We start from the raw sequence: 15,064 nt of genomic DNA on the forward strand, positions 1-15,064 counted from the left end.
TTTCCCCCCCCCCCGCTTTTTTTCCTGCAAAGGTTTGTTGTTATCAGGAGGTCATGACAGCCTTTACCAAGTTGTGTACATCAGTGACATTCTCCCCAAATCGGTTGCTGCCAGAGAGGAGAGTCTCCATGCACTAGATATTATCCATTACATTAATGGAGTAAGCACACAGGGAATGACTCTGAAAGAAGCCAAAAGAATGCTGGAAACATACCTTCCAAAAGTGGTGCTCAAAGCAACCAGGTATGTTTTGGAAGCAAATGCTTCCCTGTACTTTTTGGTTTTCTCGCATGATTGTATGAGTATATGGGTAAAACAGTTCCTGGTATGACAACTAATTCACTGGAATGGTACTATGTGGCATGTCATTGAGGACTGACACCACAAAAAGGGTCTGTATATTTGCAGTGGAGCAGAAGGGTACTTCGTATTTGCTGTGCTTTGTGTTTCTTGGGAAGACAAGGCTGAAGTGCAAGTGTTCAAAGTACCATTTTCAAAATATGACACAGGTTAAATACAATTACTCCTTTTTCTTAAAACTGCTACTGAGGGTTCTATAATCATAAAAAGGAGATAAAATGTTGTTTCATGCTTAAATAGCTCTACTGTCACATGGATGTCCCAGCACACTGGTGAATGTCAAAACCCTGTGGCACAGATCCTAGTGCGCCACTGTATTTTCACTGATCCCTGCTGCTGCTTTTATGGCAATGCAGCAGTCTAAAAAACTTTTCAGATTACTCTGTTTTAATACCTGGGACCGAAACATCTAAAACCTGGGACTGAAACATTTACTTCATTTTTGAAGTCTTCCAGCCATGCCTGCCGTTCTTCGCTTCCTCTCTCCCTTTCTCCTTCCCAATCTGTTTTATACCAGAAGGGGAAGGAGTTGCAAAGTCCTGAGACTGCGAAGTCGAATCTTTTTGTCAGAATCTAGAAGGAAAGTCCAGCTCTAATGAACTCTTCGGTGCTCCCTGAAGTAGGAACTAACCTAACTACCAGTGTTTAATCTCTCTCATTGAATATTTTAAGTATTCCAAAACTGTTGTAATAGAAAGCATGATTAGCAGTTTTACTGATAGTACATATTTACATCAATATCTGATGATTACCATGAGTTACTTATTTTTTTTAATAAAAATTTCTGTAAACATTTCTTTTCATAGAGATGGTCATGCAGTGTTTCCAAAATCCAAAAGCCCCGATAGCTCAAATCCATGGCCAATGAAAGCTAATGGTAAGATTTGCTTGCTTACTTACTGCAAGTGAAATGCACATGTTTATAGAAATGAAGGAACTTATACGGGCCTTAAGATACCATCCTAGTCCAGTGACTGCACTAAACTCCACTTATTGAGATCAGCTCCAGCAGGTGTTTGCTTGATCTTTCTTTTAAAAGCTCCATGAAAAGAGATTCAACAATAGTCTCTTTAGGATTCCATTTCTCTTGTAGTTTAGAAATTCTAATATCAAGCCTAAGTCTTTCAAAGAGTTTTAAAAAATCAATCAATTTATTATCATCATCATAATTGCTATTAATAATCATGTTGTTTCTTCTGACCAGGCATAAAAATACCGATTTGTTAATTTGAAAGGGCTTCAGGTCTCCCATTGGTCTTCTCTTTTTCAAGACCAAAGGAGCCCGAACTAATTTTTATTGCTCCCCTCCAGATTGTTTACATCTCACTGTTTTCCTCTTCAAGTGTGGTGGCTTCCGGTCACAGACACAGCATTGGGTGAGGCTCACCAGTGCCAAGCAGACAGGAAGAATTATTTCCAGGGTTGTGTAGACAGCATTCCTGTTAATACATCCTGAGTGAGGTTAACTGCCTTTTGCTAAATAGTTCCTTGTCCACTCACTTAGACTGAGGATCCTTTACTACCTACATTTGCTTCTGTGCAGAGCAACTGCTTATGCCGTTACTTACCATCTTAAGCATTTGCTTTTTCTTTGAAATGTGGCACATTACATTTGTCTTGATTCATCGTAGTCTTGTTTTTCATGCTTCCTTTAATGTACCTAGATAACTTTGAGTATTGATCTTGCCTTATGAAATTATTTCAACTCTTACAGTTTAGTGTTGCTCACGTTTTCCAAGTATGCTACATGTTTTGTTTCAAAAAACTTAGTCAAATATTCATTAGGAACAAGCCCTGTAACCAAATCTTGGAAGACCCCACTTAAAACTCCCTTCCTGTAGATGACTTGTCATGCATAGGTTCACAAGATATAAGGTTACTCTTAGCCTTCAGTTATTTCATCTACAAGTTTCCTTGTTTGTAAAAGCGTAATGTATATGCAAATCCAGAGCTTCACTAGTAGCTAGGTATATAACATCTACTGGTTCCACTTTGTCTCCTTTATTATACTAGTAATGGGATGTCTAGGATAGGCGGTGGTCTCTGATATCATAGTATGACTCTCCTTTTTACGAAGAAGGGAAAGGTACCTTTGAACAAGGACCCAGATGTCAGATGATTTTTATTTTAAAAAAAAAAAAGTTAGTGACAGGTGATTGTGGGGTTGTATTTAGCACATTTCAAGAGAAAGGGACTCATGCCCTGTTTCCCAAAGGTGCGTTTCCACTGTATGTTGTTAAGCTATTTATCAACATTTCTCTTTGCTTAGAGTTGGTTACTTGTGTTGGCATTCATGCCTTCTGATCCCATTGAATGTAACATTCAAAAAGCCACTATAAAGTATAGTCCATCAGACGTAAGTTTGGCAAGGCCCAGTAACCAGGCAGGCAGAAATGTTACTCATTTCATAACATAATATTAAATACCTTGTTTCTTTTACAAAAATAATTGATGTGGGCTAATTTAATTTCTGTGAAAAAGCTCCTGTAAAGTTGTTGTTTTTTCCCATTTTTGTTTAGGCTGTTCCTGTGGTAATCCCTGTGATAAAACAAAAAAGACAACTGATGCTTATGGGCCCAAGGTAAATATTCCTCTATTGTGCCTATTATCATTAACCAGAGAAAAGGATCTACTTTACACACATTTTTAAAATAAATAAATAAATTAAACAATTCATTAATGAAAGAATGAAAACCCATTAACCAGAGAAAGGATCTACTTTACACACATTTTTAAAATAAATAAATAAATTAAACAATTGAAAGTATGCAAACCCACTATTGTCAGTTGTCAGTTGTAAGCAGAGATCATAATAAATATGCAAGTTTTTTAAATAGATCTTCTCTTTCTTTGGGACTGCTTTATCAAAAGACAAATGGTCTTATGAGAAGGATGCAAGGCTACAATCCATAAAACTCCATTCTGTTCACAGTTTCTGCAGATGTTTGCATATTACATTTACTAGATGGTTTTCTTTCTTTTTTCACCCTTTGTTTTTTCTGAGAAATGATGTGTTGTGGGACCAAAAGTATTGAAGCCTGCATATGTTTTATAGAGGTTATAATAACGTTAAATACTACTATGTGTTCTCTTGTAGTAGTTGCTTCTTCATCACCATGTGGGGTTTTTTTCTTAGTTGCTTTAAAATTTTTTTTATTTGCTCTTTTCATGTGAAACTTCTAACACACCTAAAAACTGCCCACCCATCACCCAGCTATCTCAGATGAGAATATGATATGAATAGGGTTTTTTATTTGTTGCTAAGTAGAGTGGTGAACTTCTTAAGACTTGCTTGCTGCTTCAACAAACTGCGAGACGCTTTAGGAGTTAATTTGTACTGTTCTTCACTTTCTTAGATAAATGGCAATGGCATCCTAGGGCCTTCGCAGGCAAATACAGAAAACAATATCCATCACACAAAAGGACTAATGATTCTCTCAGGATCTGGAGATGCACCTTCTCTTGGCTTTACCAATCAGATCTCAGATTTTTCTAAACACAGTGAGAAATCAGGTAAGAGCTGGTGAGATGGGGGACAGCATTATTCAGTCTTTAGTGTACAAGTACAAGAGAATCAAGACATTGTTGAATAGGCTGAAATAAGTCAATGTTAGGCTGGCAGTCAATTTTAGAAGATCATCTCTAAGTTGTGTGCTCTGCTTTAGAGGAATTAGTTGATGTTGGAAGTAGATTTATGGAAATTGGATTCTGTGTTAGAGAGAAATTAAGGAAAGCCATGATAACAGCTAGAAATAACGCCATGGTGTCTGCCCCTTTAATATTCTTTTTTCCCCAAAAACATCCTATATTGGGAAAACTTGTCATTTTATACTATTTCTCTTTAGAAACAGAGGTTCCAGATGATGAGTATTATGATGAGGATGATCACAATGAAGTTGTCCAGTATCTGTTGGATGTTGTAGATGAGGAAGCCCAGAACCTCTTAAATCGTGATAACGCAACTTCAGAGGCTCAGAGTCTTCTACATCTCAAGAAGGCTGCATCAGAAGATCACCCACCAGGTAAAGAGGCATTAAAAAAGCATATCGTTAACAGCAAAATACTTCTTGAAACAAGGTGCCAAGTAAGCAATTGATTTGGCAAGAGGAAGAGTTGACACTGAATTCATGTGTGAACTGAAAGTTTCCCAAGAAGAACACAGACAAATGGTTGCTGATTCCAGTGAACCTCAGATGCAATTTAATAAGTCAAGTTCTGGTTTGATAAATCTGGATTTTGCTCTAATCTGGGAAAATTAATCCCATTCTGGAATTGTCTTTTGAGTGGAATTCATGTTGTTTAGGTACCTGGTTCTGCAGCTACAATCATGCTGGTGATTGTATCACCAGCCTCAGCATTTCAACATTTCATTGATTGCAGATTGCACAACAGGGAAATGTGTTGAGATCTCTCAAAACCAAACAATTTGCCAACCTGCTTTGTCTCTTATAGAAAAACTATTTTTTTCAGTACCTGCTTCTGTCTGTACACCTTTCTTTTCCTTCATTCCATCTCCTCAGCTCCCGTTGTTATTAACTGAAATTTAGTGTGGAGTAGGATTTGTAGTTCCTTTGTGGTGTCACACTATGTATGTATGCTCCAATAGGTCAAGCAAGATGCTTGCTACTCCTGTAGAGGTTCCTTCTAGAACTCAAGATATACCTTCCAAAATTATAATTATTTCAGCTCTTTTGCTGCTCTTCAAGTTCGTTGGTTTATTGTCATTGGTCATTACATTAGAAATCAGTGAGGAATATCATTGGAGCTCCACTACTTCCAATTCCTTGTAGCTAGGATCTGGCCTTTGCAACTGAAGATTAATTGAATCCATAAGATACAGCAGCCGAGAACTATGTAGCAGACAGATACAAGTCAGATTTTATCTGGCCCATCTTAATTAGGTCTTGTTAATACAAAGAGCAAGTAGAATCCCGGTGTAGACCTACTGTTGGTCTAAATGTAACTGAATTGCAGAAACACTATTGACGTGGGAATCTGATAACTTACTAGCACTAGTCTGTCCATCCATTATGCTGTGGCACAGATACTCTGTTAGCTATGCAAACAGCCTCATATGCAATGACAGCAGTTCCAGTTCAAAAAGAAAGAAGCCTAAAGTCTGATTATTCTATACAGTAAGACCTCTTTTCCAACACACTGGTAGCAAAGGGACTTAAAAGATGTTCCTTGTTTATTCTGACATCTGTATTCCCTGTGTAGTGCCAGACAGGTGTAACAGGATTGATATCTGTGAGAAGGTGACTCCTGGGCATCTTTTGCTGTGTTTGTGCTGTATCTTGTGATTTTCCTGTTCCAGTAGAGATGAATGGAAAGCTGACAGAAGATAAGTCTGAAGACACAGACTGTGATGGGTCATCTTTACCTGAAGATTTTTCAGAGGTGGGATGGCAAGAAGCTGGCAGACTCTTTCAATTTATTATTTTCCTTATTGGCTTAGAACTTGTGGAAATAACTTTACATGGCTTTTAAATGAAAACATGTTTGTCAGTAGTAGCTGTAAATGGTGTACAAAGCTTTATTTTTTTTAAATAGTGTATGATTATCATAAATTAACTATATAAGAGAACAAAGCATAAAGTTATTTTACACTGTTTCTCATATAAAGCCCAACAGCTTTTTTTCAAAAAGGGCGATAATAAACTACCTTGTTAATGTTACTTCAGGCATTTAATCTAAAAGATTTCCTTGATTCCTACTCAGAGAAGGGAAGCAGTCACAATGAATGCTGTGTAGACTTAACTGTCCAAAATGTAAATTTGAGATTTCTTTTCCTCCTACTTTTTGCTAGGATACGTTCATTAACTTGAATAACTTCTATATGTGGTTTACCCTACATTATCGTATGTCCTGTTTTACAGCAGTCACTAGATGCCCAGGTTTTGTCTCGTAGTTCAAATCAGCAGAACTCTGTCTATCCAGCACATGCTGGCTGTTGCAGTTTTCTGTCCAGTTAGTAGAGCTGAGAGTCAAATCGGGAATCTGGCTCTGTGTCGGTGTGCTCTAGGAGATCCACAAGTAAAATTCTCTGAGTATGGTAGTGGAAACTTACAAGTTGGCCTAATAAGTATAAATGGTTTTGTAGAGTTTTTCTTGAAAGGAGGATCGAAATGCTGCCTTCTCTGCCGAGTCTTCATTGTCTGTTGAGGAAAGCGTATATAGGAGTACCTGTCATTTAGTGGTAAAGCCCTGTTCTGTTCTATATAGGAATGGTGGCTTGACAGGAGGCAGAAGTTTTCACTATCAAACACGTCATAAAGGGGTTTTAAGTATTAGAAACAAAAAAAGTCAACTGGAGAAAATTTAGCTGGCTCTACTGCTGCTGTGAGTCAGGAATGATTTTAAGATAGCTTTTTGACCTTGTTACAGTAGAACCTCTTTCCAGGTGCTCAGTGTTCTTGTCCTCTGTTATTTTGGGTTAATGAGATGTTTAAAAGAGCAAAGTCTTTCATTATGTGCTGCTTTGAACTTAGTACCCTTCAGAAATAGTCCATGTAATTGTTAATTGGTTAAAATTTACAGTGGGTAAGTGTTATAACTACGTCCTTTAATGTGTTTTGAAATATTTCTTCCACTAGCCAACACATGTAAATGGCTGTGAAGACTGTTGTGAAGTAAAAGCTATGCCAGAAAGGTAAGATTTCTTTTCTAGTGTTGCTTGAAAGCAAACCTGTGAAGTCTGAAACTCTGAAGAGGGATATGTTATAATGAGAGGGGAAAAAAAAAAAAAACACAACAAAAACCCCACCTCAAACCAAAACAAACCCAATAAAATATCTGTGCAGTGTCTTGTTGAACTGCTCTCTGTCTATTCTTGTTATTTACAAGGTTATAATTTGCCTGAATACTAGTCAACTTTATGTGGTTTACTATGCCCTAGTTTTATTTATTCCTTTGATATGTGGTTATAACAAGTAATTGGGCTGTGTTCAAATGGTTCCAAATAACTTAATTTGCATTGTACTAATGATTTGGTACTTGCATGTGAAGAAAACGTTCAAACAATGCTGTCTTCAGTTTGAATCTTTACAAGCTTCATTAATGTTACTTCTTCTGGTTTTAGAGCACAGAAATTAAACCGTATAGTTCCACTGGTCCATCTGTTCCCATTTTGGTGCTTGGGGCTTTTTTTTTTTTTAACATGGAAAACAAAGGATACACCTGGCCAAGGTACTAGCTGTCCCTTTGAGCCACCTTGAATTTTGGAAATTCCCAAGATCATTTTTCTTTGTGAAATAATTTTAGTCCTTAGTCTAAGTGAAGCTTCAGTCAAAGTGTATATACTTCTTTTTATGTTTTGATTAAGTTTCTGGGAAATTTTGGGTTGAGACTTGGCACAAGCAGCAACCTTATGACCTGAAATACTTAATACATTTATGACCATCTTCAACAAAGTTAGAAAACTTGCAATTGAAAATAGATATTCTAGTGTATAGGTAGTGAATTATGTGAATGATACAAATTTGCTATTGGATGTTTTTGACTGCTTAGCCTCTGAAAAGTAATTGCAGTGATAGTTATTACTAGATTCATGTCTTCCTGTGTCTTTTTCCACTGTTACCTTTTTCAAATCCCCGCTGGGGATTTTGGGGAAAAAAAAAAAAAAAAAAGGAAAAAAACTGTGGTTTTTTGAGATTACTGGTATAGATCCAGTCCAGAAATACTTGTAGCTATAAATTACTTTCTGGCGATTTTTTATTAGATTGCAAATGTGTGTGTTATTTCTAGTTGTTCTTTCTTACTTCCATACCTTGTCCTCTTACAGATCTCCTCCACAACCTCCCTTGAGCCAAGCAGATGAAGATGAAATCACATGGGGAAGTGATGAACTGCCGATTGAATCAGTCAGCCAGGAACGTGTAAATAAAGGCAAGAACTTTAACAAATAATCAGTGGAAAACTGAGGATTGCATTAAATAGACAAAATGTCAGAAGTTAATTTTAAAATGTCCTAGATGTGTTTTGAGGGTGTAATGACAGGTATAATGGGAAGTCTAACGGCTCAGCAACCCACTGGAAAGGATCTTTACAGCTTTGTGTAATAAATATGTGAGAGTTAATAGGAACAAGTATTGGCAATGTTGCGCCTATAGTTGTAGTAGAGTTGAAACCAGCTGAGATGCTTTCTTCCATAGTATCTGTCTGACAAAAGCTGTAACAGTATAGATGTTTGACCATGATCAGATTGATATATTATGTGCTTCACATACCGGCTACTCCATGCTCAAATTAGGCAGTATTTTTTCTTTATCTTGACCCTCATTCTTCCACTGCTGCTCAACATGGCAGAGTGGAACACTACTCAGTTTGATGCATTTGGCAGAATCTAGTCTTTACTTTTTGAGATAGCATTAGAAATGTCAGTTCCTGAAATTCATATACAGCAGCCTTTTGTCTGCATTCATTAGAAGAAAAAAGGATAACCCGTGCAAACCTTTAGACTAAATTAGTAGATTTAGGACACTTTTAATTGCAATACCAGAGAGACTCTTGGTTTATTAATTTTGTTGTGCTTCAGAGAAACACTGAAGGCCTGATAGAAAGCAAGCTTTATTGGAAAAAAAGATGTACTTAACACGTCTTACGATTACCACTTGAAAGATGTGTTGAGTGTAAGTGCTAAAATGAAGTCACAGGCTGTAATGTTTAAGTGGAGAGTTCTGAATTCATTCCTGTGTGCATTCATCAATTTTGTAGGTTACTATGTGAAGAACTTACGTTTAAAATGTATTTGAAGTTTCTTTCAGTGTATTTATTGGAAGTTCAGGAAAAATACTCCTTTTGATTCCTGGATTCATCAAAGCTGATTTTACCTCATACTGGTTTTGTGAGTTAATTTGGTTTTGCCTGTCAAACTGAGAGGACATCTGTGTGTTCTCTTTGGTGTATGGAGACATTCTAGAGAAAACAGGTAGTACAGTGGTGAAGAGCAACAAGGAAATCAAACATTGCACTACAGTTTAAGTTTCCATGGTTTTAGCTATTTATTTATATTTATATCAATCAGTCTTCTTGTTCTGCTAGATTTCCCTTTAGTGACAAATGAAGAGATCTCTGCACTCCCTACTGTGAATGTGCTCCCTGGAGGCAAGTACTCAGGAGCCAAATTGAAGTCAGTGATCAGGATGTTGCGTGGATTGCTGGAACAGGGAGTCCCTTCTAAAGAGATTGAAGTGAGTAACTATTTGTCCTTTAAAGTCCTTTTTTCTAGTATGAAACAGTTAGAAATAGAATGGCTGGTTCATCACTGCCTTAAATAACACAGCTCTTTAATTTGCAGCTCTAAAGGGATGAAAAGACAACTTCTACCAAAGACTTCTCTCCCTTCCCCCCACTAGCTGCTGAGAGATAAGATTAGTTTGAACCAGGAATTCAGTTCAAAAGTGTGTTTACATCATTCTTACTTCTGGTAAATTACCAAGTGAATATGACGTTAACAGGCATAGACAAGGTAAATAAAGGCTGTGAAATCTAGCTGCAGAATGTAAAAACAGCCTTTCCAAAGTCTTAAGTCAACCATGTTACATGTTTTCTTTTTTGGGAGAATGAGATACAATATTTACTGGATAATAGGAGTTTTTATTTTGTTTCATTTTCTTAGCTATGTGGAATTAGATTCCTTCCTGTGACTGGGTTATTTTGCATATCCGCATTAGGATTTTTTTTTAATGATTCTGTCTGTTAAAGACTTGATTACGTAACTGCTCTTAACACTTGTTACATTCAACACTTTCTAATGCACATGTAATCTCTTCTTTACAGAACCTTCAGGAGTTAAAACCTTTGGATCAGTGTTTGATTGGACAAGCAAAGGAGAATAGGAAAAAGAACAGATATAAAAACATACTTCCTTGTAAGTCCTAACTAATCTGAAGTTCACTGTTTATAGTTTGTCTCCACCTGTATGGTCAGATGAATTGGATCAGAAGTGGGATGGTTTGATTCCCAATCCTAGTTCTGCTACTGAATAGGGAAAAAAATAAATCTGCCACTCATTTTCTACACATTTAAAGCAAGCATTTATAAAGCAATTTAAGATCGGTGAACAATAGACTACTGTAGTAGATAGGGATGGATGTTCACAGATTCTTCAGTTGTTTCAGCAGATCCTGTGTCCTAAATGAGATACATGTATGGAGCCAGACAAGATTTTTTCAGTTTTACCCATGTAAAAGTGGAAAAACAGACATATATACTATTGTCAGTAAATTTCCTGCAACAAAATTGTGTTTGTTAGGTGGGAAATGTGCAGAGAAGTGAGAACTGACAAAGGTTAGTTCTGAGTGAGAAGTATTCAACTTCAGTTTCAGAGGTGCTGTAGTTCAAATCGCGTATCCTGCCTGTCTGCTGATTTAGATTTCTCCCCTAGCCATCTCTTTCTTTATTCAAAGAGAAGTACTGATTAGTATCTTAAAGCAAGTATTGTAGTGATCTATGTTTTTTTTAAGATGATCTGGAAGCATCTGTGGAGATAAGTACTATGTGAGTGTGTAAGGCTCAGCATCTCTATTCTGTGAAGGTCTAATTATGTGTACACATAACACTGAGGTATTTTTGTTGTGTGGGGATTGCAGATGATACCACTAGAGTACCTCTTGGGATTGAAGGTGGATACATCAATGCCAGCTTCATTCGCATGCCAGTGGGGAATGAAGAGTTTGTTTACATTGCATGTCAAGGACCTCTCCCTACTACTGTAGCAGATTTCTGGCAAATGGTTTGGGAGCAAAACTGTACTGTGATTGCCATGATGACTCAGGAGGTTGAAGGAGAAAAGATAAAATGCCAGCGTTACTGGCCAGATGTACTCAATAAAACCACCATGATAAATGATAGACTACGGCTTGCTCTTGTAAGACTCCAGCAGCTGAAGGGCTTTATCATTAGAGTGCTGGAGCTAGAAGAGATTCAGGTAAGTGACTCTAATTCTGCATGCTGAGAACTTTTTTCTGAGTGTTGGCATTTTTATCCTCATACTGCTGGCTTGCCTGCTTTCAATCGCAATGTCTACATCAAAAGGTAACCCGGGGCTTCTCCTCTTTGCCCAGTGATCATTACTGGGCAACTCTTCCTCATTGCAGCTTGTGCTACTTTGTGACCTTTATAGGAGAAAGCAGTTGGGCCAGGAGATGATTTAATTATGCTAATGAGACTCTAAATTTTGACTCCCTAAGTGCCTTTGGCCACAGAAACATATATAGGGATATGAAATTCACTAATAACTCAGTCTGGCTGGTTCATTCTTCTGTGTGATCAGCTCAGTCTGCACAGTGAACCTTATACTATTCAATTACTTGCTAGTTATTTTCAGTTTAGCTCATTGTTTCTCTTGTTTTATCAAATTACAAACCACCTTCATTGGGCAAATCCCTCTCTTCTGAGACTATTTCCTTATCCCTCTCTTCTGAGACTGTTTCCTTTGGGAACTTTTGTCTTTTTATTCTTCCCATGTGTTACATTTTGTTGTTGTTGTTTTTAAACCTCAGACAGGTGAAGTACGGCACATTTCTCATCTGAACTTCATCGCCTGGCCTGACCATGACACCCCTTCTCAACCAGATGACCTGCTTACTTTTATCTCCTACATGCGGCATGTCCACAAATCAGGACCTATCATAACTCACTGCAGTGCAGGCATTGGACGATCGGGGACCCTTATTTGTATAGATGTTGTTCTAGGGTTAATCAGCAGAGACCTCGACGTGAGTACCCAAGAGGATGGGCTAAGCTGTGCTTTTGACTTGCAGGAAATGTGTTCCATTGGATCTATCCAATTGTTTAAAGAATATGCCATGCTTTTTGAGAGTAGCATGCTGGCCATGTCTTAATGTAACATAAATCAGGGTGTAAAACAGCAGTACCTGTGAAATGTTTCTTTATTGATGATGGGGGGGGAGGGGGGGGAAGAGCTCTAACATCTGGTTCTTGGGTTATCTCAGGGAATCTTGTTAAGTGTCCTGTTTGTTGACATCTCAGCAATCCAACATTGTTAGGTGCCACTTGAGACCGTTCTAGGATATGTTGCAAGGACATCTCCTACCGTAGCAGACTTCTGGCTTAGGCCTTGGGAACAACAGTGTGTTGCCATGATGACTCAGGCAATTGAAAGAGAAGTTAAAATGCCTGCCTTACCTGGCTGGATGTATTCAGTGGACCTATCATGTTAGATGGCGTTAGGGCTGAGAGTTGTGGCATTCAATCGGTCAGAGATCTATGAACAGTTGGAAGGCAGCTAGAAGCCAACCAGAGTATCTGTTTAGGCAACTGAATCAAAAACTCAGTGTACAAACATCTCAGCTGGAGATGAGGGTATGTAAATTAACTTTTCCAGCACAACCAGGGATATGCTTTCTAGGGTGATCCACAGGAGGGTGCTAGCTTCCTTATGTTTATGTCCTTCAGTGGCCTGGTGTAGCAAATCTTTTTGTGAATTTGTAGAGAAGATGAGCTATGTCACGCTTAGCTCAGCGGGGTTTCTAAGCACACACTAAATGTCTAGAACTTTATAGACCTGGGGAAATAAAAAGCGTTTTGTTAGGTTGGACCAAGGGGCTCTATTTCCTGCACACTCAGCTCCCAGTAAGAGGAAGCAACAAACCATGTGCACAGAGAAAGAAAACAAGAGAAGGAAGGTGTCTGATGTAGGAGGGCCACATCCATGCTGCCCAGAGACAGCACACGCTGATTATCTGCCAGACATGCATAGGCTATAGTGAATTGTTATTTGTTTCACTACGAAATGTTTAATGTACATAGTTGGATTCCTTGGTTTGATGCTGGGGATGTTTCTTTTATATGCATGTATGTCTTTTTTGAATGTTTAACTTGCTGTTTGTTTTGGTAGTTTGACATCTCAGACCTGGTGCGCACGATGCGTTTGCAGAGGCATGGGATGGTTCAGACAGAGGTGAGTCTGGCTTCCCCAGGTATACACTAAAGGAAAGACAATGGAATTCTAACTCTGATGTGCCAGGAAACTTTCTGTGATGCACACAATTATTGTCTTTGTGCCCTCTAATGCAACATTTGTGTCATGAGAATTAAATCAGATGCATACCAGTGAGTAGCAGTACATATTTAACGGTTATAAGTGCATGCAATTTTTAACATGCTGTGCTGTTTTGATCTGTGTTTTTTAAAAAAAGCAAAAAGTTGGGAGTTTTCATCTTCAAAAGCATGTGTTATAGAGAAAATCACCTCAGCTTTTTTGGCTAAAAATTGCATTATAAACTGAAGAGAAGACCTAACTGTAGCTCCTATGGATCACTGATCCTACCAGAGATGTCTTGAAATCTCCTTTGGGGAGATATTTAACTAGAAGTTAAATGAATGTTGTAGGAATAATCTAGATCTAGAGCTAACTAACTTTACCTTAGAGATGGACATCACAAGGTCTTGTTAAAATCTGCACTTTTTCTTTGAATGTGAAGGAATTGTCAAATCAGTTTAAAAAAAAAAAAGAAAGAAAAAAAACCACCAAACCACAAAACTATCAGCTTCACCTCACACCCCAAAACATGTATTAGCCCCCACACCTGTATCACTGAGATTAAGATAAGAAGTTGCACTGTCATCTAAGTTCTGTATTAGTTGGCATTGATGCAAGACCTTGAAATTCACTTGCTGTCTTTGTTTCTACTTATGTAAAGTACTTACTCTGCTTGAAGTGGTTTTGGTGTGAAAGGAGGATAACTGTCCCATATAAAAATATATCTTTAGTGGCAGGGGAGTGCCTGTATTTGTTTTAAGTTGAGGTTGCGTATTTCTCCACTGTGCACTAAAATATAGTATTGAAATCAAGTGCCGTGCACCTGTGAAGTGCAGGTGAGAGTGAATTGCTTAGGTGATGCAAGCATTTTTCACATGTTCTGTGATTTCCTTTCCCTTTCAGGATCAGTACATTTTCTGCTATCAAGTTGTCCTTTATGTCCTGAATCATCTCCAACATGAAGAACAACAGAGAGGCAAATGAAATACTGAAGCAGAATTGCTTTTAAAATAAGGAAGCAAGGAGGTCTAGAGGCTCTCACATGATTTCTTTGTTCTGCCAATAGTTTTCCAGTCCCTTTCTTCAGTTGCTGTCAAATGTCTTTTCTATAAAGTCTCTCCATCATTCCAAATAAGGTATATAGTTACAAGGAAAAGGGATAGCTCATACAGTACCACTAATGTCTTCAGCCCCATGGACACATATGTGAGATTTTTGTATAACAGTAAATAATATTTAATAAAGCTGCATTTTTTGCAGCTTCCTTAATATGTGATAAAATACTGAAATAAAAATATTTTAATTTAAAAAAAAAAAAAGTAAAGAAGAAAAAAGTAATCTTAAAATACTTCCTGCAGTTCTGCAACTGTTTTGGGGTATTTGTTTCTTATGGGGTTGGGGAGTGGGAGGGATGAAGCAGTATTTTTACCCTGGCAAACTTTATTACAAAGACATTTTACTAGTCTCTTTTAAAAGCTTGTTTATGGCACAGAATTTTTGCCCTTTTAGTACAGTTACAGCTATTTTATAGAGGGTATCTTGAAATCATCATTTAAGCTTTAAGAGATGCCTGTTAGCATAAGGATAGTAGTGAATGTTTACTGTAAGTATCACAAGTAATAATGTTTACTTCATAGAGTTTCATGTATATATTTATATACTTTTACAAAAAAAGCTGAATTATCAGGTGTCTAACCT

General features: G+C 37.6%; 1 protein-coding gene across 1 annotated transcript in view; it reads left to right on the forward strand.

Annotated features, from left to right (window-relative positions):
* The window catches only part of PTPN13 (protein tyrosine phosphatase, non-receptor type 13), a 101,329-nt gene extending 86,789 nt beyond the window's left edge, over window positions 1-14,540 (forward strand). The window contains exons 36-49 of the mRNA XM_009280264.2: window positions 33-243; window positions 1,167-1,237; window positions 2,880-2,941; window positions 3,717-3,873; window positions 4,206-4,382; window positions 5,681-5,760; window positions 6,957-7,012; window positions 8,144-8,247; window positions 9,403-9,551; window positions 10,141-10,231; window positions 10,953-11,290; window positions 11,865-12,080; window positions 13,223-13,285; window positions 14,270-14,540. Of these exons, the coding sequence (XP_009278539.1) occupies window positions 33-243; window positions 1,167-1,237; window positions 2,880-2,941; window positions 3,717-3,873; window positions 4,206-4,382; window positions 5,681-5,760; window positions 6,957-7,012; window positions 8,144-8,247; window positions 9,403-9,551; window positions 10,141-10,231; window positions 10,953-11,290; window positions 11,865-12,080; window positions 13,223-13,285; window positions 14,270-14,350 (1,856 nt within the window). The 3' untranslated portion in view covers window positions 14,351-14,540. The remainder of the gene's footprint in view (window positions 1-32; window positions 244-1,166; window positions 1,238-2,879; window positions 2,942-3,716; window positions 3,874-4,205; window positions 4,383-5,680; window positions 5,761-6,956; window positions 7,013-8,143; window positions 8,248-9,402; window positions 9,552-10,140; window positions 10,232-10,952; window positions 11,291-11,864; window positions 12,081-13,222; window positions 13,286-14,269) is intronic.
* Window positions 14,541-15,064: the final 524 nt, after the last annotated feature.

The sequence above is a fragment of the Aptenodytes forsteri genome, unplaced genomic scaffold (genome assembly GCF_000699145.1).
Source record: "Aptenodytes forsteri isolate BGI_AS27 unplaced genomic scaffold, ASM69914v1 Scaffold227, whole genome shotgun sequence".
NCBI lineage: Eukaryota > Metazoa > Chordata > Aves > Sphenisciformes > Spheniscidae > Aptenodytes > Aptenodytes forsteri.